The sequence below is a fragment of the Temnothorax americanus genome, unplaced genomic scaffold (assembly GCF_048541705.1).
Source record: "Temnothorax americanus isolate GAGA-0224 unplaced genomic scaffold, ASM4854170v1 Scaffold99, whole genome shotgun sequence".
Taxonomy (NCBI): domain Eukaryota; kingdom Metazoa; phylum Arthropoda; class Insecta; order Hymenoptera; family Formicidae; genus Temnothorax; species Temnothorax americanus.
The window spans coordinates 221574-246704 of record NW_027509822.1 but is presented as its reverse complement, the minus strand read 5'-3'; the positions used below and the strand labels follow the sequence as shown (position 1 = coordinate 246704).

At 45.8% G+C, this 25131-nt stretch overlaps 1 protein-coding gene and 2 pseudogenes across 1 annotated transcript in view; 1 reads left to right on the top strand and 2 right to left on the bottom strand.

The window, feature by feature from the left end:
- The window catches only part of LOC143908563 (sodium channel protein Nach), a 228595-nt gene that overhangs the window by 9405 nt on the left and 194059 nt on the right, over positions 1-25131 (bottom strand). The window contains exon 8 of the mRNA XM_077426253.1: positions 11678-11728. Within this exon, the coding sequence (XP_077282379.1) occupies positions 11678-11728 (51 nt within the window). The remainder of the gene's footprint in view (positions 1-11677; positions 11729-25131) is intronic.
- On the top strand, positions 9695-10763 carry LOC143908560 (uncharacterized; annotated as a pseudogene).
- Positions 17773-19115, bottom strand: LOC143908559 (uncharacterized; annotated as a pseudogene).

Sequence of the window (25131 nt, the reverse complement as noted above, 5' to 3'; positions counted from 1 at the left end):
TGAAGTCATGCAATTTTGATTGCAAAACGCGGTCCAAACCTTCCAGCCTTTCATGGATACAGTACCTTCCCAGATAGCACAAGACGTCCTCAGGATCGTCCTGAATATGTCCAGGATATCTTGGGATATTTTCAGGACATTTAGTTGTTTTCCAGATAGCCAATAACATCCTCGGAAAATCCGAAGGACATCCAGGACATATATATATATATATATATATATATATATATATATATATATATATATTGTCGTAAATATTTTATATAAATATTTTATTTTATTTCATTAATTGTAAAATACTTAAAGTAATTTTAGAATGTTAAGGACCGTAATTAATTATAAATTTTTTATAAATGTCCACTAGACTTAAATAAATCCTAAAATCCATAAAAAATCCTAAAATTATCTTACGCATGTCCAGGATATCTTGAGGAGTATCGCAGGATATCCTGAGTATATTCTATAAAACTTATCAGGACATCCTGGACACATTTTGGATGATTTTAGGATATCTTTTACGTATTTGTAATGAATGAAATAGCAATAACTGATTGTAGAAGAAAAAAAATATCTAGAGCTATACATATATTAGCTCTTTATTCAGTGTATTGAATTTTTACCCTATAACAATGACATAATTAAAAAATTGTCATTTTTGAACTGTTTGCAAAAAAAGGGTGAAAATTATATAATATTATATATATTATGTTTTTTTTATCACTCAGACAATATTTTCTTAAATATATTTGAAATATATTTTTTAAATATTAATTTAAATCTACATATTTATTGTTTTATAATCTTGTTCCAAAATATTTAAAATATTTTAAATTTATTATTAGTTCTATATAATCTTTTTTTAAATATTTGTAACGGCCTGACTTTATCGAACGCGGACTGATGTGCGGGATCAGGAGTCCGATGACAGGCCCAGAGACAATAATCAATTTAGTGAGACATGCAGTAGTTTTATTCACAGTTTAATTATATACCCGAAATGACGCGATATATGTATACAACGAAGAGGTAGTGCGGATGCACTTGATGACAAACGCGGTATTGTTACTCGACGGGCTCGGTATGTTACATTACGTAGTACATAGGCGGCCGCGGTCTCGTTTACTCGACGGGCTCGGTATATTACATAGACGTATTACATATAGGCGGACGCGGTATATTTACAGGTAGTGCCTTTGCACTTGATAACGGCGCGGTATTTAACAACGAACGCGGTAGCGTTACATAGACGTATTACATATAGGCGGACGCGGTATATTTACAGGTAGTGCCTTTGCACTTGATAACGGCGCGGTATTTAACGACGAACGCGGTGTAATGCTTGGAGGCTCGCGGATGTCGCGGTATCGCGATGATATGCGTGCGGGAACGCGTAGCGTAGGAAGATTTCCGGAGCCCCGGCCCCGGGGCGGCGGCAGCGAGAGCCCTCGTTGCGAGGCCGAGCGCGCTCGACCCCGCGTAACCGTGCCTTCGGGGTTAGGTTTGAAGGAGTGCGAGAACACCTGAGAGCTCTCAGTCGAGACTCGGAGCACCGGACCTCGTTTGGTGTGTTCCCTGGGAGTCGGGATAGGTTTCGTCTGGAAGAAGCGGAGCTTTTCGACGAAGTTTCCTTTTCTCGCCGGAGCGGCGGTTTATATACCCGCCCGGCGCGGCGGGTTCGCGAGGAGCGCCGATCGTCGCGCTGTGGTGGGGCGGCGCGGTGCCGCGCTTGTCCTCGGGGCGGCTCGGCTGCCGTCGTCGCTCGTCGGGAGGCACTGGTGCCGCGCTTGGCCCGCGCACACGGTGCGTTTGAAATTATATTTAAAATGTGGGCTCACCGCGCCCTGGTCTTCGCCCGACTGGTCGTCGGTAGGGCGGCATTCGGCGGTCGTTAGCCGGGAACAATGCTTAGCGCACGGGGTGCATCGTTACACCACCCCTCCTCTTAAGAATGCCTGAAACTAGAGGCATATCGCTCGCCATCTCACTCGGCTGGTCGGAGGCGTTGGCTGGATGGTCGGCTGGCCTCAGGCTGGTTTTTCCCGCGACTTTTCTTTTATCCACCGTACGGAGCCATCTCCGTTAAAACGGATGTGCCACCGTCGATGCCCGAGCGTGGGCTTGTAGTGCTTGTACTGCCGGGCGACGTGGCATGCGAAGTCGGGTACTTCGACAATTACCCCGGGCTCGACTTGGATCGGGATCGGCGGTGGCGGCAACGGCCCCATTACCCGTGCCGGCTGCAGGGTTGGCCGTAGGCATCGGGGGGCCTCGTTCAGCGGTCGTGGTCGTCGTGGTGGTGGCGGCGGTGTGGCCAGCAGCCAGGCTTGCTTGGCCCTGTTGGCGGCGTCAGACCGTTGTATGACCGTGCCAACCCGTGGCACGGCCCTCGGCTGAGTCGGCCCGGCTGGCGGCGGTGGTGGCCCCGTGTCGGGCTCGCCCCTGTACAAGGTGGCCCATCCTCGGTCGATCCCGGGGTTGGCCGGGTCGTACTCCTCGTCTTCGCCGAGGATCTTGGCGATTTCGGTCAGAATGTCGTGAGCGGCTGCCGGTGTTTTGTCCGTCATGTCTCTTGATATTCTGTCGATCGGCGCTCTCTTCCGCCGTCGCGTCGGGGCTCATTGCGCTTGTTTTTGTTTTCCGGCAAATGTTTAGGTCGGGGTAGGTCGTCGTCGCGTAACAATATTCGGTTCGTCGGCGTTGACGTGTGGACGCACGCTTTCCGGCGGGGTTCGTTTGAACGGCGGTAACGGCTAGTGCGAGCGCGTTCCCCCCCTCCAGGTCCGGATCAGGCACGGCGGGTGGTATGTCGGCCGGGGCGCGTTTTAAATCTTGCACGTGCACGTGCCGGTACCACTTTCCCAAGCGGCTACGGAGATCCACAATGACAGGCGAGATGATGCGGCGAATCTCTAGCGGGCCGATAAACTTTGGCGCGAGCTTCGCGTTAAACGCCGCGCTTTTGTTGGACAACGGGCTGTCCCGCTTCCATACCCATTCCCCAATTCTCGGTCTCCATTCTCGGCGGCGGAGGTTGTAATGCTTCTCCTGGTGCTGAAACGCGCGCGCCAACTGGATTTTTACGAGTCCGTATGCCTCGGTCAGGTGGCGGTGGAGTGTCGACGGCGGGATCGGAGCGTCGCGCGGCGCGTTTTCCCCGGAGCGCCGTAATTTGCGGCCGTGGTTTAGGTATGCGGGCGTGTAGCCGGTCGCGTCGTGCGTCGCGGTGTTGTACGCTAACTGGAGCTCGGGTAGGTTTTCGTCCCAGGTTTTGTGCCTCTTTGCGTATTGTGCGATCATCGTTTTAATTACGCGATTTGTGCGCTCCACCGGGTTGCAGTGGGGCGCGTATGCCGGCGTGAATCGGTGACGAATCCCGCACTCGTCTAGCAACTTTGCGAGTTGTTGCGATTTCAACTGGGTGCCATTATCCGACAGGATTTCGTCCGGGCATCCATGACGGAGGATAATGGCTTCCGTGATAGCCTTTACGATGGCCGGCGCGGTGGCTCGCCGCAGCGGGCGGAGCTCGACCCATTTCGTGAATCGGTCTTGCATATTTAAGAGCCAAACATGGCGTCAATGGTGACCTGCTGCCACGGGTGATTGAGGGTGGTCGGATGTAACTGGCCGGCCGGTTTCTCCTGCGCGGCTTTGTGCGCCAGGCATGTCGGGCATTCCCTTACGTAACGGGCGATATCGCGAAACATGCCGGGCCAGTAATAGCGGAGCGCGACTCTCGCGATCGTCTTAGCAATTCCCAGGTGGCCGGCGGTGGGTGCGTCGTGGTACCGTTCGAGGATCGCGGCGCGCTGGTCCTTCGGGACGCACTCCTTCCACTGTTCGCCCGCCGGAGTGTCTTTAAAGTCCAGGCTGTGGAGCACGTGCTTCCACAGCCGTCCGTGATTGATTCGGAAGTCAGGTACTTCGTGCGGAGTGGCTTCGGTCGTGTGCCACATACGCGTGTACCACGGGCATTTCGGTGCGGAGATGCCGAGGCTTTCGGGTTGCCGTGACAGCGCGTCGGCCACCTTGTTGAGGGTCCCTTTACGGTACTTGACGTCGAAATCGAACTGTTGCAATTCAAACGCCCACCTCCCCAGTCGGCCGGACGGTGATTCTATCTTTTGCAGCCATTTTAAGGATTGGTGATCCGTGATCACCGTGAACCGGTATCCTTCGAGGTACCCGCGCATTCTCCTGATGCCCCAGATCACCGCGAGACACTCTAACTCGGTGGCGCTGTAATTTCGCTCGGCGTTATTCAGAGTGCGGCTGGCGTACGCGATTACGCGCTCTCCCTCGGGAAAATACTGCGTCAGCACGGCCCCGAGGCCGGTGGTGCTGGCGTCGGTCTGCAGGTAAAATTGGCGCGTGAAGTCGGGGCAAGCGAGCACCGGAGCGGTCGTCAGAACCCCTTTCAGCGTCTCGAACGCGGCCCGTTCGGTTTCCCCCCAGGTCCACCGCGCCTGCTTGCGGGTCAACGCGGTGAGCGGTGCGGCGAGGGTTGCGAAGTCCTTAACGAACCGGCGGTACCAGGACGCGATCCCCAGAAACTGCCGGACTTGACGGACGTTTTGCGGGGCGGGCCAGTTCGCGACGGCGCTGACCTTTTCGGGGTCGGTTCGAATACCGTCGCGGTCGATGATGTGGCCGAGATATTTAATTCGGTTGACGCAGAACCGGCACTTTTCGGGGTTGATCTGCAGGCTGGCTCCGCGGAGCCGGCGGAACACTTCGCGCATGATCTTCAGGTGTTCCTCGAACGTCTCGCTGATGATGACGATGTCATCCAGGTAGACGAACACGCGTGGCTCCAGCTCGAGGCCTAACACGGTGTCGAGCAAGCGCTGAAACGTGGCCGGCGCCGAGTGTAACCCGAACGGCATTACGGTGAATTGCATTAAGCCTTTTCCCGGGACAGGGTCAGGTAAAAGCGGTTACGGGCCGGCTTTCCGGTGAAAGCGGCATTTGCCAGTACCCGTTTTTTAGGTCAAGAGTCGTCAGGTATCGGGCCCCCCGGAGTTTATCGAGGGTCGCGGTGATCTGAGGTATCGGGTAGGCGTCCTTTTCGGTCACGTCGTTTACTTGGCGAAAATCGATGCAAAACCGCGGTTTGCCGTCATTTTTCCGCACGATGACGACTGGCGAGCTCCAGGCGCTGTGCGAAAGTTCGATGACCCCGTCGCGAAGCATTTTGTCGACTTCGGCGTCGATGATCGCTTGCATCGCGGAGTTGCGCGGCCGATACCGTTGCTTAATCGGACGGCCGGTCTTTACGCGGATAACGTGCTCGGCACGGTTCGAATTTCGCCAGTTCGTCGGCCAAAAAACGGCGGAGGCGTTCGTCCTCCGGCTGCGCGCCCCCCTCGGGTAGGTTCTCTACGGCGGCGGTCCGCGTCTCCGTGCTCGGTGCGGTCGGGGACGGTATGGCGAAGTCCAATTTCATCCATAAGTCGATGCCGATGAGCAGGTCGTACTCGAGCGTTGGCATGATTTGAAATTTGTGCCAGAACATCCTCCCTTGTATTGTTACGGGAAACGTGATCAAGCCCGGAACGGTGGTGCTTGACCCGTCGGCGAGGTACACGCGCCCGTCGACCGGTTGGATCGGAAAGTCACGGGCGAGCCTATCGGCGGTGCGTGCGTTTACGAACAATGCCTCGGATCCGGTATCTAGCAGGGCGTCGACGGGCTGTTTGGCTACCATGACGGTTAGGAACGGGCGCGGTTTGTATACTATTCGGAGGACCGGGGGACGGCCGCTTCTTCCCCGGCCCGAGCGGCATTTCCCGGCGGCGGGTGGCAATCTTTGGTAAAAACGCCATCCCGGCCGCACTGCGAGCAGAACCGGCGCGGCGGTCGTCGGCAATCAAAACGGGTGTGGCCTTGCTGCTTGCACCGCCAGCAGCATTCGCGACGGTCGTAAGCTGCGGCGGCAACCGCGGGTTTCGGCGTGATGACTTGGCGGGCGCGCGTCTGTTCCTCGATGTGTTCGAACTCTTCCGCCAGGCGCAGAATGTCTCGGGTACGGGTCACCACATCGCGGCGAATATACATCTGGTACCGCGGATGCATGTTATTGTACAACGCCTTGACTTGGTCGTCTTCCGCGAATCCGGTGACTTTCCGCATCATCGTGAGCATTTCGGTCGCGAATTTCCGGTATGGCTCGTCCGGTTTCTGCAAGCGTGTTTGGATTTCGCGGACCAGCGTGGCGCGATACCGGCGCGGCAGGTAATATTCGCGAAAGTCGGCGCAGAAGTCCTCCCACCCCTGCCAGTTGGGGCGGTTGTTCCTGCACCAGAGAAGCGCGTCGCCCCGGAGTAGTTCGGGTAGCCCCATGAGTAACTGCGCGCCGGAATAACTATAGGCATCTTTCAGCTCCTCGAGCCGCTCGAGGAAGGTCACCGGGTCTTTCCCGTCGAAGTGGCACCCCCATTTCCGTATCTGATCCATGACCTGGGCGGGAGTCTCGCTGGGCCGGTCGTTCGCGGTCGGGCGAAAGGGTACGAACGGCGTCGTCATTACCGGCGGCGTGTGAAAGGCCACGTTCGGCGATAGCGGTGGGCGTGTGTCGATCGTCGGTATGCGTAGGTTTTCGGGCGGGTGCACGGAGATCAGGGGTGTATCCTGCGGCGGGTCATCCCCCGCGACGGTGGACGGCACCGTTCCCGGGTACTCGGTTATATACGCGCTCAGGCGTTGGCGCATCACGTCAACCGAGCCGTCGGTGTCCAGCTCGAGCTTGGCGAGCTCCGCGCTCAGCTGGCTTTTCGCCAATTTATATATCCACGATTTTGGCATGCTGTCTCTTGATTACTGTCTCTCGGAGCGGATCAAAACGGTCCCTGTTCGGGCGCCATGTAACGGCCTGACTTTATCGAACGCGGACTGATGTGCGGGATCAGGAGTCCGATGACAGGCCCAGAGACAATCAATTTAGTGAGACATGCAGTAGTTTTATTCACAGTTTAATTATATACCCGAAATGACGCGATATATACAACGAAGAGGTAGTGCGGATGCACTTGATGACAAACGCGGTATCGTTACTCGACGGGCTCGGTATGTTACATTACGTAGTACATAGGCGGCCGCGGTCTCGTTTACTCGACGGGCTTGGTATATTACATAGACGTATTACATATAGGCGGACGCGGTATATTTACAGGTAGTGCCTTTGCACTTGATAACGGCGCGGTATTTAACAACAAACGCGGTAGCGTTACATAGACGTATTACATATAGGCGGACGCGGTATATTTACAGGTAGTGCCTTTGCACTTGATAACGGCGCGGTATTTAACAACGAACGCGGTAGCGTTACATAGACGTATTACATATAGGCGGACGCGGTATATTTACAGGTAGTGCCTTTGCACTTGATAACGGCGCGGTATTTAACGACGAACGCGGTGTAATTCTTGGAGGCTCGCGGATGTCGCGGTATCGCGATGATATGCGTGCGGGAACGCGTAGCGTAGGAAGATTTCCGGAACCCCGGCCCCGGGGCGGCGGCAGCGAGAGCCCTCGTTGCGAGGCCGAGCGCGCTCGACCCCGCGTAACCGTGCCTTCGGGGTTAGGTTTGAAGGAGTGCGAGAACACCTGAGAGCTTTCAGTCGAGACTCGGAGCACCGGACCTCGTTTGGTGTGTTCCCTGGGAGTTGGGATAGGTTTCGTCTAGAAGAAGCGGAGCTTTTCGACGAAGTCCCCCTTTCTCGCCGCAGCGGCGATTTATATACCCGCCCGGCGCGGCGGGTTCGCGAGGAGCGCCGATCGTCGCGCTGTGGTGGGGCGGCGCGGCGCCGCGCTCGTCCTCGGGGCGGCTCGGCTGCCGTCGTCGCTCGTCGGGAGGCACTGGTGCCGCGCTTGGCCCGCGCACACGGTGCGTTTGAAATTATATTTAAAATGTGGGCTCACCGCGCCCTGGTGTTCGCCCGACTGGTCGTCGGTCGGGCGGCATCCGGCGGTCGTTAGCCGGGAACGATGCTTAGCGCACGGGGTGCATCGTTACATATTTTTGAAATATTATGAAATATTCTTAATTAAGAAAGATGCATAGTAGCGCATTTTTCCTGGAAGTCCTTCGGATTTCCAGAGGATGTCATTGTGCTAGTTTGAAACGACGCCACTAGGCGGCGCATAATGGTAAGACTAACTTGTAAGAAGATTTCAGTTGAAGGCTAATATAAGCAGGTCTCCGGCAAAGCAAAATCATGACATTCGCAAGATGTGTATATTTTTGAAATATCAAGATGTATATTTTTCAGATATTAAAAAAATCTTTCAAACATAAAACAATTATTGTTGATTGGGTTAATAGCTCGATTTTACTTTTAGAATCTTTCCCTTCAGACGCCTAAAAAATGTCCATAACGTATCCCATAGAAGTCTTCAGGACGTCTGACGGGATATCTTCAGGATGTCATGAGGACTAGAATTCGGGGATCATTTGCTATTCCTTAGGACATCCAAAATATATCCCGAGATTTAATGGGGATATCCCGAGGATATCCCGGTTGTCCGTCCTGGATGTCCTTTGAATTTCCCGAGGATGTCATTGTGCTATCTTTAGAGGGCTAAAATTTTGTTTCTGTTATATAGATGATGTAATAGTCGCATCGGAAACAGAAGAGGACCACGTGGAGCATCTCCGAGAGATATTTTCTAGGTTCAGAAAATACGGCCTTACGATTAACATCGACAAATGCAGATTTGGAGAATCTGAAGTCCAATATCTGAGGTATTCGGTATCGGAGGAGGAAACAAAACCCTTGAAAAGCAAAGTCGAGGCCATATTTAACTATAAGAAGCCGGAAACGATGGAAGAACTTCGCAGATTCTTGGGAATGCTCAACTTTTATAGACGTTTTATTCCTAAGGCGGCAGACGTACAGGCTTTGCTTCATGCACTCATAGCTGGTTCAAGGAAGAAGGATAAAGGCCGTATTCAATGGGACCAACCAATCGAACAAGCATTTCATAAATGCAAAGAACAGTTAGCTCAAACAGCCTTATTAACACACCCAATCGTGGAAGCATCATTGGTATTGAGCACAGACGTCTCGGAGGTAGCAATCGGAGCGGTCTTGGAGCAGGAATACGAAGAAACTCGACAGCCACTGGGATTCTTTTTCAAATTGACCAAAACACAGCGTAAATATAGTGCTTCTGATAGAGAACTATTAGTAGTATACGAAGGAATAAAATTTTTTAGATATTTAGTTGAAGGACGACAACAATTGACAATTCGTACAGATCAAAAGCCACTTACCTATGCTTTTTTGCAGAATCCGACTAACTAAAAAGGCGTCATTAAGACAGCTACGACAGCTAGACTATATAGCGCAGTTCACAAAATAGAACACATTGCAAGCAAAGAGAACGAAGTCGCGGATGCGCTATCCAGAATTAGCGCCATCGACATGCCCGTAATTGTCAGTATAGAGGAACTGGCTGCCGAGCAACAAGAGGATGAAGAATTGCGGACTCTATTGCAATCGCCAGCAGCATCAAAACTAAAAAAATTACGACTGGACAACAGCGAGAAAGTTACTGCGATGTCTCCAGGCAAATCAGGATCTACGTCCCTGCGACATTAAGAAAATGGATCTTTGATGCAATACATAACTTCGTACACCCGAGTGGCAGAGCTACGAGGAAGACGATTGGACAGCGTTTCATATGGCCCAGCATGAACAGGGACATCGCCAAGTGGGCGAGAACCTGTCTGGCATGCCAGCGCGCAAAAATTCGGCATAACAGGAGGATTCCGGAACATATAGAGGTACCTGAGGAAAAGTTTCAACACATACATTCATATATTTTAGGACCTCTACCCATATCAAACGGATATAGGTATTGCCTAACGATGATAGATAGATCTCGTTGGCCTGAAGCAGTATCAATAGTGGACACGTCAGCAAATACCGTAGCTACTGCCTTCTTTTCAACATGAGTCGCCAGGTTCGGTACTCCAGCAATTATAACGACCGATCGCGGAGCCCAGTTCGAATCCCTGATATTCGAAGCGTTAGTAAAGCTAATTGGGAGCAGGAGAATTCGTACTACCGCGTACCATCCATAGTCCAACGGGATTATAGAAAGATAGCTCCGATCACTTAAAACCGCGATTAAGTGTTATAAAACACAGAATTGGACTGAAATCCTTCCAGTGACATTACTCAGTTTCCGTTCGAGTTACAAAGAGGACATATCAGCATCGACTGCAGAACTAGTATGTAGAACGACGCTGCTAGGTGAATATTTTGCGACGGAACTAAGCAGCCGATACCCACAAATAGTTCTAGAAAAATTTAGGGAGCATATGAAGGAAGTTCGCGCGCAGTCCACAGCGCACTATGTAAAAAGAAGAGCGTTTATGCATAAAGACATGCAGACCTGCACACACGTCTTCTTACGAGTGGACAAGGCGAGGAAACCGCTGAAGCAACCATACGAAGAACCATTTTTAATAATGAAAAGAGTCTCTAATTCTGTTTACAGGATCAATTACAAGGGACAGCCAACGGGTCAATGTGGACCGTCTCAAACCCGCATTCATTGAGATAGCCGAGACAGGTGGCCCCAGTCAAAAACTCGGACGAGCCTCAACCAGGCCCGTCGGGAACCAGATGCTAGGAACTTGGACGTCGTACCGTCCGATTCGCGACTTGAAGCCAATAAGTCACTCGGGGGGAGGGGGGTGACGGCATCTATAAGTCCGTGGTCAATGGATAAACGCACAAGATGGATTTACGAATGCCGATAGCGTAACCTTCCATTATGTTTGAGATTTTGAGATGACGAAGCAGTCTAGCTCTGACCATTAGATATTCAAGTAGCTGTGATATTAAGAATAAAGGCATACATATTTATTAACCGTAATTCATAGTTTTGTACTCATAACCCACCACAGGTCTAACCTAACCCAATTGTTGTTGTATGGGTGAAAAACTTTCCACGCGAACCTAAGGTCCACCCCCATCCATCTCTGACTGCGAAGGAGGGGCGGTAGCTTATATGTGTACTGTCTATATACACATATCAGTAAATTACTTCCCTTAGCACTGACGTAAACTTGTAAAATTTCTCAACCTTTTTTTGTTCATAACTTTTAAATAAGCAGTGACCGCCGATTAAGTTACAAGGAAAAGTTACTCAGGATTATGTTTTTGACAATAACATATGTCAAAGTCATTGAAATCGGTGAGGGGTTGTCCTCTTTCTGTATAATTACTATTTATAACACGTTTACACACACATCCATATCTCAAATATACGGTGGCCTGAATATACTTTCTCACCCCGGTCCAAACTCGAATTTAAATCTAATGAATCCATTGCAATTGCGACCCAAATTTGGATTTAATATTTTTATTATTCAAGTATCTTAGAAAATTTAAATTGAGTAATCTGAATTTAAAGTATCAAATTTACACGTTATCCGAAAAATCGAATAGCCAGATCCAAACAAACTTTGAAACTCTACTGAAAACGATTATGTATGTGTGCTCATTATTATAGTATTATTTATAGGAACATTTCAATACAAAGCGCTAGTGTTTAATTAATATAAATTTATTTAATATAAATAAATATGAACATTTAAAAGATTTGAAAATTAAAAGTACTCAAATTCAAATGTTGATTTATATATGTACTTACGCACACTTACACTTATATTTCTTCAAGCACTGAATATCCCTAAGATTGCATATTCTAGTACCTGAAATAGTAACAATTTTATTATTTATTTGGATGCTCTATGTGTACAAAATAAGTTAAAAGCTTTTTTGTATACTTACAAGGGGAGGGTTCGAGGACGGAAAAATGGATTTTAATGAAACTAATTCCTATAAAAGTCTTTCACTCGTAGTGAAACATAGTAAAGTGCCGTTTTCGAGAAAAACTTATTTTATTATTTCAAAGTGCAGTAATTTAATCATTGTCTTTAAATTTATTTATAACATTTCAAGCAGCGAATAATAACTATTATTTCATATAATAGTAGTTATTATAATTAAAGTTAATTCTGTGTATTGAAAACATTTTTTAAAGGTAGAGTAAGCATTTTCTTTTCTTTTATTTATTATTTCTTGTTAGAATTATTAAATTTATTTAAATAAAGTAATTTTGTTTAATTATTTTATTATTACTTATGCTGAAAGAAAAAAATGTTTACAAAAAGTCGACAGGAATTAAACCTAGTCCGACAGCGTAGCAGTCAAGCGTGTTAGCTGCGTTGCTACGCCGCTTCGATGAAAATAAAGTAGTATATTAAAAAGGTGTCGATTTTGGCCCCCAAGCGTAATGTGAATAGACCTTGAAAAATCATTGCTTAAATTGAGTCCCCAAATAACAGGAAATAACAATCATTTGTCCGACAAGTGGTGGGAACACACATTGCTAAAATGGCTTAAATACAGTAAAAAAATGACATTATTACATATGCAAATAATGTCATTTTTTTACTGTAATTATAATTAAAACCATAATTTTAATCAGAATTGTGAGTACATTCTGCATGTAAAGATCGCGAACTACATTACGCACACGCACACGCACACGCACACGCATGACAGAGAGGGTCACAGGAATGACGAACTGTGGAGTCCTGATCTCTGTCAAGGGATGCTAAACGGATCTGTACTTCCACGTAGTGCATCTTGGTTAGTGCTAATGTAATTCGCGATCTTTGCATGCAAAATTTACTCACAATTTTAATTAGAATCATGATTTTAATTATTACTATTACGTATACGGATAATGTGATTTTTTAACTGCAATTAAGTCATTTTAGCAATGTTTCCATCACTTGTCGGACAAATGATTGTTATTTTTTGTCATTTGAGGACACAAAACAGCACAAAATGTTTTCAAAAAATATTTTTGAATATTTCTGTAAAAATATAGCAAGAAACATTTTAAAATAGTTTTAGGAATATTTTAAAATGATTTAAGAACATTTTGTGGTAACATTTTTAAGAATATTTTAAAAATCTTAAAAATATTTATAAAAATATATAAAATAAGGGTAGAATTTTTCGGGGAGTGCTACAGAGTGTGTATTTTTTCGTTACCGATTTTCTGGAAACCGCTTTTTTTATTTTTCTAATTCTTATAAGTAAAAAAATTAAAAAAATTGGTTTCCAGAAAATAGATAACAAAAAACTATATACTCTATAGTACTCCCCGGAAACTTCTACCCCTATTTCATATACAATTCGTTAAGATTTGGTTAATTAGTTCTGGAGTTATAGAAATTTCGGTAAATTTAGCACATACACACACATATGCAAAAATTTTTTAAAATTACAATTTTTTGACGTTTTAGAACATTCTGAACACGTTCAGAAAAACAAAAAAAAATTTTTTTTTTACGAAAACAAAGCTTCTTTTATGAGGAAGCAAAATGTTCTTTTTTATCACCCAGACAATATTTTTTTAAATATTTGAAATATATTTTTGAAATATTAATTTAAATCTACATATTTATTGTTTTATAATCTCGTTTCAAGATATTTAAAAAATTTATTTTTTATTGGTTTTATAATCTTTTTTCAAATATTTTTAAAAATATTTTTCAAATATTATGAAATATTTTTAATTAAGAAAGATGCAGTACATTTTTCCGTGCTAGTTCGCAATTTTAGTTGGGATCTAATATAAACAGGCCTCCGGCAAAGCAAAATCATGACATTCGCGACACATATCTTCGCTAGGAATACAACGCAAGGCTTACCCAACACCACTGCGATGCAATAAATATATATAATATTTTTCAAAGCAAGATATAAAGATGTATATTTTTCAAGTATTAAAAAAATCTTTCAAACGTGAAACAATTATTACTGATTGGGTTAAACATATTTTATTTTTCAAAGCAATATTTTTAAAAAATTTTACAAATATTGAATATATTTATTTGCAAATTTTTAAAAATATTTTTGAAAAGATTTTTCTGACATGACCTGGCGGACATAAAAACATTAAAAAAAATATTTTTGTGAATTATTTTAATATCTTCCTAAAAAATATTTAAAAAATATTTTTAAAAATATTTTGTGCTTTATGGGAAACAATGATTTTTCAAGGTCTATTAACTTTATGCTTGGGGGCCAAAATCGTCACTTTTTTAACATTCTCCTTTCCGTTTGCGAACTGATATATCTGTGTATCTATTTTTTAAGAGCGTTTTCTTGAAAACTGAGCGTTGCGTACTAGCGCTTCACTATGTTTTATTACTTATAGGAATACTTTTCGTTGAAATTTGTTTCCCGTTTCTCGCGCCCTTTTTTTGTTAAAGATTAATATACTTTTCTTGGTTTAAAAAAATTGATTTTTTTTCCTTGCATATTTTGAACGTTTAATGTCTTAAAGGGATCTTATAGCAAAAGCCGAACTTCCTCGATGTAGATAATGTCAACATTTCTAATCCTGTTTTCTATGTTATATATCTATCCTTGTCTAACGAGAGGCATCTGTCCTTGTTCGATTGCTGCGCCATCTCTCGCTACACGCAATACTGCTTATCCTATCAACCTGCATGTGCTTTTGCATATATAAAAGTTAAAAGCGTGACATCTTTTTTTCTAGAGTTCTATCGTAGTTGTAATTGCACGATATTGTTCTTCAATGTTTTTCCTAGAGGGCTAGATTCTCATTTTGTATATATAAACTGCAGTATTTTTGTATAACCAAATATTGTCGCCAGTGACAGCTCTATGTGCCCAAATTTTCAATTCTTTTTTGTTTTGGATGTAAAACCGACTCTAGCCCTCTACATTTTTGTGCGTACTTTAATTCTGTAAAAGAATTTTGCAATTCAGTAGAGCCAATTAAAAGTGGTTTGCTTTTAACTAAATGTCGGTAATTACTGCCACTATAGGATCCCCTTAAGAAATGAAATCCTAACGCCGTTTTTTGAAATTTGAACAAGTATAGAAGGATACAGCGCTTTGTACTGCGCGCTGCACATGCAGGCATGCGATAGCCTTTTGTGAAGCGGCGCGCAGGTAGAAAGGCGGCTCATCCGAGAATGCGATTCACTCTATCTAAAGATTTGTCTAATGAAACGTTGCTAAAATGTTGTCTTGGCGGGTTTACCCAAAATAATAACAAGTTATAATAACTTAGTTTGGAAAATGGCACCAAAAATTTCGAACAGCAGTGCATCGTTGAAATAGCAACTTACATAGCAGTTTGTCTAGTTAATGAGGAAGCCACGTCTTTATTAAAAATAATGAGCACAATGGGAATAAAAACTAGGCGAAATGAAACGCAATTCACAGCTTCAAGTGACACTCGCCGATTCGGTCAAGCAGACATTGCGCGCAACACGCGACTTGCCAAAAATCAATTAGAGGATGAAAATTTGGCTAAAGAAGATTCACTTTTAGGCCTAGAATAGATGATTTGTAAGTGGAAAAAAATCAGTTTTATTGTAGTGTAAACCTGTTGTAAAACTTTAAAAGCTTTTCTTCGGAACCATGCTTTCAAAATTGATACTGGTTGATACTCGAAAACGACTCAACGATTTAATAGCCGTTTAGACCTACCACAAGTATATAAAATTTTGTAGTTCCTATTGGATACTTTTTGCAATTTTTTAATTATTTTTTTTTTAGAAAACGAAATTAAAATTTTGGCCAAAAATCGATGTCTTAAGTTTGAAAGTCATTTGGTTAAAAATCAAAATTTTTGGAATCGCTTGGAAATTCCGCCATTACCGCAAAACCCTACAAGACATGCAGGGCCTAGGGCTGAGGAACTGTAGGGGAAGTATTTTCCATTTCAAATAATGAACGAAAAACAGAAAATACAATCTAAAATGTGTATTTTCATTTGTGATAAACCCGATCCTCGTATCTGTTATATTTTCGCCGGAAAAAAATCATGAAGTATGCTATTTTTTTTGTCCAAGAAAGATGTTCCGTCATTTCTGTCGCGATCGCGGTCAATACCGTACGGTGACGCCATCTGTCAGACGCCCTCAGAACGAAGGGATTTCGCGCCGCTCCCCGCGACAACCCGGACCGCGAAGTTTTCCCGACGAGTATCGATCCGTCATGCCGTGATCGCATGATCACGAAAACACGGCTGATTGGTCGATGTCCGTCGCGGGCCCGAGAGCTCCCGAAACGCGAGAGCTCCGGGATCAGTAGTATCACGTACTCCGGAACACGAGGTAGTACACCGCCGTGTTTCCGTTCTAGTTTCCGTTTCACGCGGTCTCATAATTCCGTCGTGCATACGGCTCGCGTGCTCGTTGCAAGCACCGCTAATTGTCTCGCGCAGTTCGTGCGTCCTCAGCAATCCACCCTCGCTACAGCGAGCGGTGAAACATCGCGTATAAGTCGCGCCGCGCCTCGCCATTATACGAATCGAGCTTCTCGATTCATCAACTGTGAACGTTTCGCGTCTTGTGTCCCAAACAAGTGCGACAGCAATTCAACGCCGTAAGAGCGTTCGGCAAGTGCATATCAAAGTGCGCTTTCGTTGCCAAAGCCGCCGTGATCGGCCGCATACGGTCACGTTCCGCGACCACCGCGTCAACCGGTCACCGAATCACGTGAGTAGTAAGTGGGTAGGTATGGGGCGTCAAAACAAACCCCCTCCACCGACCTCTCCGGCGCCAGGGGCGTGGCCAGACGGTCTGCCCACGTGACCTCGGAGCGCTCTAATTGGCTGCCGCGTGAGGGGTGGGGGTAAAATGGAGCGATTTGATTGGATACCCCATACCTACCCAGCGTTCTGATTGGATACCCCATACTTACCCAGCGTCTGATTGGCCCTCCCTCCCCTGAGGTGTCTAGTGTCTAGTGATTTTTTGGGGGAGACTGCACGTGGTGGAAAACTATGAGACAAAAATGGCGGATTCAAATGAAGCGTTTTGATTGGATACCCCATACCTACCCAGCGTCTGATTGGTTCTCCCGCCTAAGGTGTCTAGTGCCTAGTGACTTTTTTGGGACTGCACGTGGTGGACGACTACGAAACAAAAATGTCGGATTCAAAATAGTAACTAAATGGTGCGTTTTGATTGGATACCCCATACCTACCCAGCGTCTGATTGGCTCTCCCGCCTAAAGTGTCCAGCGTTTTTTTGGGCCTGCACGTAGCGGACGACGCTGAAGTCACGCGGAAAAATAGCGGAAGAGCCGGCCAGCGCCATTTTGGTGGGAGCCCGTGGTAGACGACGCTAAGCTCGAAAAAGGATATGATGCTAAGATGCCGAAAACGGAGAGTGGAATTTTTAAGAGCGTTTTGCTCTCTGGTCTGGACAGAAACGACCAGGCTTGTATCGAGACGTGACGCAATCCAACCCTTTTTTTGTAACAAAGAGTTTTTATTATTTATGACGGGGTTTTTTTTAGGACTTGGGTCTAGACAAAGAGTTTTCGAAATAAACAAATACGCTTGGTTTCTAAAATTTGCTCATGTATTACTTATTTCCTGCAGAAACAAGGTTGTAAAACAGGAACGGACAGGTTCGCTTTAAACGTAATGCAACTATTTCGTTTTAAATAAAAGTTTTTATTATTGAACGCATTCGAAAAATTTACGATTTAAAAACTTTGACCAATCCTGAAAAAATAAGAGAAAAAGGACATTGTTGCGGAGAACGTGAGGATTGAAGAAAAATAGAAAAATGTAGAAGTTACAAAAAAATGTTTATTACTACAAATTCTTCTTCATAGGAAAAAATACAATTTTGTCGCTTATAAAGTAAAGCTGTAGATAAATTATTAAACAATAATGTTATAAAATTTACAATCCGCGATTCGACAAAATTATACGACAGATTTTGGTAAAGCGCAGCAAACAAAGTTTTACCATTACTATATTAAAATACGTATCGAGGAAAGTTAAATCGGTTATTTGCGTTTGTACATTAAGTTCGATGTCGAAGTAATTTTCTCTGAGAGTTAATTTCACAATATCCTCATCTATATAACCTTCAGGAAAATTTAACTCTATTTCCTTAATAAGATAACGCGCGCAATTGTTAACATTATCGGCCACTGATTTTAAATGTAATAAATGTGCATCGATATATTTCGTAATATTTTTCAGCCCGAGAAATATAGGCTTCTGCATCACAATTGCCACAGCGTATGTTTTTCGTTTCTTCGTCGGTGGACAATTTTCCTCGCCTGTTCGTTGATTCGTCCTGGCAAAAGTATCTTCCTTGTTTTCTTTGTACGCCAGCAATATGGATCTTGCTCCGTAGGCCGAAGTAAAATTGACGGAGATATTGTTAATGGAGATAGAATTCGGCTTCAATTTGCTTTCTCCATATAAATATTCGCTCACGAGTCCCATGTTCTCTTGAAACTGCTGCCACGATTTCTCGTCGAAATAAACGCCGTCCGCACAGTTGCCGGTTAATTTGACCATCGGCACGAAAACTCCTCGGATGTTGCTTGCAAACCCACGTGAATTCTCTTCGTATGGGAGCTGTTGAGTCCATATGTTGTCGATAGCAGCATATATAATTGCTCGTTTTTTCCCTCAAAGTTACGTCCCTTATCGGGAATCCCTTTATCAGGAATATCGCGAGTGAACATCCGCTTCTCAGAATTATTAGCGTCTTCTGTGTGACTAGCCATTGTTCTTATTTCTTCGTAATATCGGCTGACACACACACACACACACACACACACACACACACACACACACACACACACACACACACACACACACACACACACACACACACACACACACACACACTCACACACACACACACACACACACACACACACACACACACACACACACACACACACACACACACACACACACACACACACACACACACACACGCACGCACGCACGCACGCACGCACGCACGCACGCACGCACACACACACACACACACACACACACACACACACACACACACACACACACACACACACACACACACACACACACACACACACTAATCGAAAAGTCAGATGAGAGAGTTATACTTTTTCACTGGCGAACTTGTCGCTTCGAACGTTGGGACTCGAATGATTCTGGGCTTCGTAACGTTAGTCAAAACGTTAACTTTGTCTGCAACGTTCTAGAAAAATTAGTGTGCGCGTGCAGATAAAAAATTAGAAAACTTTAGATTTTTTCAGACTTTTCTAGATTTTTTTAGTTTTAACTATTAATTCTGAAATATAGGTAGTTTATAAGAAGTTAAGAGAGGACTTCCGTTTCCGGTTGGTTAGGTGTGAGTTGGCGATTTGTGCGAGCGAAAAGCGAAGTGCGAGTGTGAGAGATAGAGCGAGTGAGAGAGCGTGGAGAGTGAGAGGTGAGCTCGGTGAGGGAAAGGGAAGGCAGGAGAGTGGAGGCAGCGCGGAGGATAAGGGAGGAGAGTCCGTGGAGGCGAAGGAGAATTGGGAAGGTTGAGGTTAGAGAGACGAGCGTAGAAGGGGAAGGATAGAGAGCGCGAGAGTGAAAGGCTAGGGAATTCTGGGGACTTCGGGATAACGCCGGGAAGTAGTACGGCCGTAGAGTAGAGGATAGATGGCGCATTTTGCGGATAGGTTGGGGAAAGAGAGACGCGGAAGTACGGGGAATATAGATGAGCTTTCCAAGAGGAAAGGAAGTATAGAGGAGATGTTCAAGAGGAAGAGGGATAAAATAGAAAAGGAAGAGGGCGCGGGGGGGGAAGAGGACGAAGACTTCTCGAAGAGAAGCAACAAAACGGTGAGAACGCCACCAGGGGTGGCAGGGGGGGAGGATATGGATGTGAAGGGGTTGCTGAGAGGAATAAGGGAGGAGATGAGGGAGGGGTTAAGAGGAGTGAGAGAGGAGATTAGAGAGGTGGCGAAGGAGCAAAAGGAGGCAATGATGGAAGAAGTAAAGAAGATAAAAAGCGAATTGAAAGAGAGAGAGGAGATGTGGAGAAGGGAGAAAGGAGAGCTCCAGAAAAGAATAGAGGACATGGAACGAAAGCTGGAGGGGATGCAGATGGAGGTAAAGGGAGGAGGTCTTGGGGGAGGAAGAGGTAGAGAGGAAAGCGGAGGAGGGCCGAGGGAGGAGGGGAGGGGAGAGACTGATTGGAAGGAGAGGGTGGAAAGGCTGGAAAGGAGTACGAAGTAAAGGAGAGGGGAGAAAGGAGAAGAAACATTCTGATAAAAGGAGTGAAGGAAGATGGCGGGAGGAATAAAGGGGGGAGTGGCGGAGGTGATGAAAAAGTTAGGCGTGGAGGTGAAGATAGAGGAGATTAGAAAAATAGAGGCGGGGAGAAGAGAGAAGGGGGGTATGGCAGTGGTGAAAGTGGGAAGTGAAGAAGAGAAGGCGAAAATAATGAGAAATAAGTGGAAACTGAGAGGCGAAAATACGTGGATAGACGAAGACTTGACATGGGAGGAAAGAAGGATAAAATGGAAGATAAACCAAGTGGCATGGAAGGCAAGAGGAGAGGGTAAAAAGGTACGGATAGGGATGGGAAGAGTATGGATAGAGGGGGAATGGTGGGGGTGGGATGAGGTTAGAGGTGTGCTTAGGAATGGCAGAGAGAGGTGCTGGGAGGAAGGGCAAGGGAAAGGAAAAGAAAATGAAAGAGAGGAAGACCAAAGGCAGGGGGAATAGAGGAGGGAGAGGGAACGGGTAGGGGGGAAGAAAGAGGAGCAGAAATGGAGAAGGATAAGAGAGAGGAGCTGGGTGGAAGAGTGGGAGAGGAAGAGGGGGAGGAGGGAGAGAGGAGGGAGGGGGGGGGGGGAAGTAGTATTTATAAGGTGGCCTTTTGGAATGTGGCGGGGCTAACAAATAAAGATAAAGAGTTTTGGAAAAGGCTGGAGGATTGGGACGTAATGGTGTTATGCGAAACGTGGGTGGACGGTAAGGGGTGGGAAAGGATAAAGGAAAAATGCCAAGAGGCTACGTATGGGAAGTGCAGAGAGCAGGGAGGAAGAGCCGGAAGGGAAGGGCGATAGGAGGAATGATAGTAGGGGTGAGGGCAGGGATCAAAATGGAAGAGAGAAGACGAAAAAAGATAAGGAAGGGATAGTATCGATAAAAGTGAAACTTGGAAAAGAGTGGTGGAGGGTAGTGGGAGTATATATAAATAAGGATATGGACCGGAAGTTGGAAGACCTGAAAGAATGGGTGGAGGAAATTGAGAGGGGAGTGAGAGTGCTGATAGGAGGGGATTTTAACGCAAGGACCGGTAAGGAAGGAGGGTTCGTGGAAGAGGGAGAAGAAGAGATGGGGGAAGGAGAGAGGAGATCGAAGGATGGCAAAGTAAATGGGGAAGGAAAAAAGCTGTGTAGATTCCTGGGGGAACGTGGGTGGGCGATTTTTAACGGAGGAATAAGAGGTGATGAAGAAGGAGAATGGACGTATACAGGGGGAAGAGGGGAGTCGGTGATTGACTACGTGTTAGGGGACAGGAGGACAAGGGAAAGGGTAGAACGGGTGGTGGTAGAAGAGAAGGTCGATTCAGACCATCAGCCAGTGACAGCGTGGGTGGAAGGGTGGGAGGAAAGTATAGATAAGGGGCAGGGGGGAAGGAGCGGAAGTAAGAGAGGGGACTGGTCAGAAGAGGGCAGGAATAAATTTAGAGAGTTAATGGGGGACAGGCAAGCTCGAGGAGGGGGAGTGGAGGAAGAGTGGCAGAGGTTGAAGGGGAGGATAAGGGAGGTATTAAAGGAAGTGAATGGAAGGTGCAAAAAAAAGCGGAGGAAGGGGCTGGTGGGATGAGGAATGTAGGGAGGGAAAAAAGAGAGTTGGCAACATGTTAAGGAAATGGAGAAGGGAAGGAGGAGAGGGGGACAGTTACAGGGAAGAAAAACAGCGATACAAGAAGCTATGTGAAAGGAAGAAAAAAAGAGAAGTGGAGAAATGGGAAGAGGAAGTAAAGGAGGTCAGGACGGAGGGGCAGGTATGGAAGGTGGTAAACAGGGAGAGAAAGAGGAGAAGGAGGGTGAATGAGGGAATTAGTATGCAGGAATGGGATGGGTACTTTAAAGAGTTGTTGGGAGGAGTGAATGGGAGGGTGGTGATGGGAACAAGGAGAGGAGGGGAAAGGAGGGAGGAGGAAGAGGAGATAAGGAGAGAAGAGGTGTGGGAGGTAGTGAGGAAGCTCAGAGAGAGAAAAGCGTTGGGAAGTGATGGAATTCCGAATGAGGTTTGGAAGTTTGGAGGGGAGGTTGTGAAAGAATGGCTATGGGAAGTGTGTAATAGAGTGTGGAAAGGAGAGGGATGGCCAGAAGATTGGAGGGAGGGAATTATAGTGCCTATAGGAAAAAAGGGGGAGGGGGAAAGAGTGGGGGACTACAGAGGGGTGACGTTAGCACAAACGGCATACAAAGTGTATGCTGCCGTACTGGCGGAAAGGTTGAGGAAAGAGGTTGAAGAGAAGGGCTTGCTGCCACCGAGTCAGACAGGGTTTAGAAGAGGGGTTGGGACCACGGACAACATTTACGTATTGAATCACCTGATAAACAGGCAAGTAAATGGAAAGAAAGGGAAGATGGTGGTGATGTTCGTGGACTTAAAAGCAGCTTTTGACTCGGTGGACAGGAGGATTCTAGTGGAAGCCATGAGAAAAAGAGGAGTAAGAGAGGGCTTGGTGGAGAGGTGTAAAGAACTGCTGGGGGAGACGATATGCAGAGTAAGGGTGGGGGAGGAGATGGGAGAGAGATTTTGGACAGGAAGGGGAGTCAGACAAGGGTGTCCGTTAAGTCCGACTCTGTTCACCTTGCTGCTGGCGGACATTGACGATGAACTGAAAAAAGGGGGCTGGGGTGGAATAAAGCTGGGAGGGAGAAAGATATATACACTGGCTTATGCAGACGATATAGCGATGTTGGCGGAGAATGAGGAAGATATGAAAGGAATGATAGGAAAACTGGAGGGGTATTTGGACAGAAAGGGATTGGTATTGAACAGTGAAAAAACGAAGATAATGAGATGCAGAAAAGGGGGAGGAAGATGGAAAAAGGTGAGTTGGAGGTGGAAGGGTAGGATAATAGAGGAGGTGAGAAAATTCTGCTACTTGGGATATGTAGTAAAATGTAATGGGAGGCAGGATGAACATGTAAAAGAGAGGACGAGGAGAGGGGCGGCGTTGCTGGGACAAGTATGGGGGATCGGAAAGAGGAGGTTTGGGGGGGATTGGGGTAGGAGAATATGGTTGTTTGATAAGTTGATTTGGACGGTGATAAGTTACGGAGTGGAAATATGGGGGTGGAGGGAAAGAGGGGAAATAGAGAGATTACAGGAAAGATATTTAAGGTGGGTGTTGGGAGTGGAAAGATGTATACCGGGATATATGATTAGGGAGGAGTTACAAAGGGAGAAACTAAGAGGAGGGGCGGTTATGAGGGGATGGGGGTATGAGAAAAAATTGGAGGAGGGAAAGGGAGGGGAGTTGGCAAGGGAATGCTGGGAGGAGGTAAAGAGGAGGGCGAAAAGAGGGGTGAGCAGGGGGGGATGGGAGGAGGAGAGAAAAGAAGCGGTGGAGAGCAGGGGATGGAAGATAGAGGAAGTGGAGGAGCTGAGGGAGGAGGGGAGGTTGGAGGGGGGAGGACGTGCTTGAGAGAGAAAAGAGAATACAAAGAGAAGAGAGGTGGAAGGAGATAGGGGAGGCAAAATTTAACAAGTGGTATGGCATGATAAAAGGGGGAGGGGATACCGGAGTACTTAAAAAAGAACTGGGGAGAAAATAGATGGCAGAGGGTGGCTAGATACAGGCTGGGAGGTGGGATGAGGGGGGTGAAACATTGGATGACGGAGGAGAGAAGAGTGTGGAGGGTGGGTGGGGGGGGGTGAGGAGACGTGGGAAAACGTGTGGGAAGATTGTGCAGATTGGGGGGGAGGGAGATCATGGCAGGAAGCGGTGGGGGAGGTGTTGGGGGAAGAAGGGGAGGGGGAGAGATGGCTGAGGAAATTAGAGAGAGTAAGGGAGGGAGAGGGTGATGGAGGGGATTGGGAGGTAGGGGAGGGGAGGAGTGAATGAGAGAAAGAGGAGAAATGAGGAGATTGTAAACGGAAACGGAAGTCCACAGAGATAGGGAACTTGCGAGCGTGTGTGTGTGTGTAAAGATAGGTAGGGCGATTAGTATGTAAGGTTAATTGTAAAATAGGCTAAGGTAGGTTAAGTGATTGTAAAGGGTTGGGAACGTCCCTACAAAACGCCTTGCAACCCTGAGGGGAGCCAATAAATATATCTATAAGAAGTTAAGAGAATTTGTTAATAAAGTGAACGGTTAAAAATTTTATACGAAAAGCGTAATGGTTACAAAATTTTTATATTTTAAATAAAAATATTTCTAAAAAATAGAGGAACAACAGAAATCTATTCGAGCTCTTTTTATCTTTTAAATCATTTAATAAAGAATTCTTTGTATGTCCTTAGATAAAATAATATAATTTTGTGAACAATAGACGGAAAAGGGTTTATGGCATAGGATAACCTTTCTCCGAAAACTTTCTTCTTCCGCCGGAAAGGGAGGGTGGAGAGAAAGTGAGCGGGAAAGATTCGAAGTTGTTAACCAGGACCTTAGACAATTTTTGTCACGCCATTATTCTAGAAATTTTTGGCTTTTTACACTGGAAGCAATAAATCAATAAATTTTTCAGTTGCGATAATAAAAAATAAAACCGTCTATTTACATGTTGAAATAAAGCATTACTAGAAAGTTTTAATAAAGAATTCTTTGTAAGGCCTTAAATAAAAGAATATGGTTTTGTGAACAAAACGAAAAAAGGTTTATGGCAAAAAAAAACTTTTCTCTGAAAACCTTTCACCCTTCTGTCGGTAATGGAGAGTGGGAAGAAAATGGGCGGGAAAACCTCGAATTTGGTAACCAATGGGATAGCTAGAAAATTTTTGTCACGCCATTATTCTAGAAGTTTTTGAAAATATTTTCAACTATAAATAGTCTGTAATACTATATCTGAGTGTTAGTCCTTACTTGTCCAATCGTACTGGAGTCGTCTTGCAACGCTCTTATAGTTAGTCAGACAAGTGAAGTGTCGCAAAAATGTTTCTCCGCGCAATTTTGATCGATTTTTTTAAAGTGAGTTGCAATTTAAGCAATCGCTTAAATGAGCAACGTAAGTTTATAGAAGCAGTGACAAACGACGAAGAGGCGAATTACCGTCTTTTCTTACGTTTCGCGG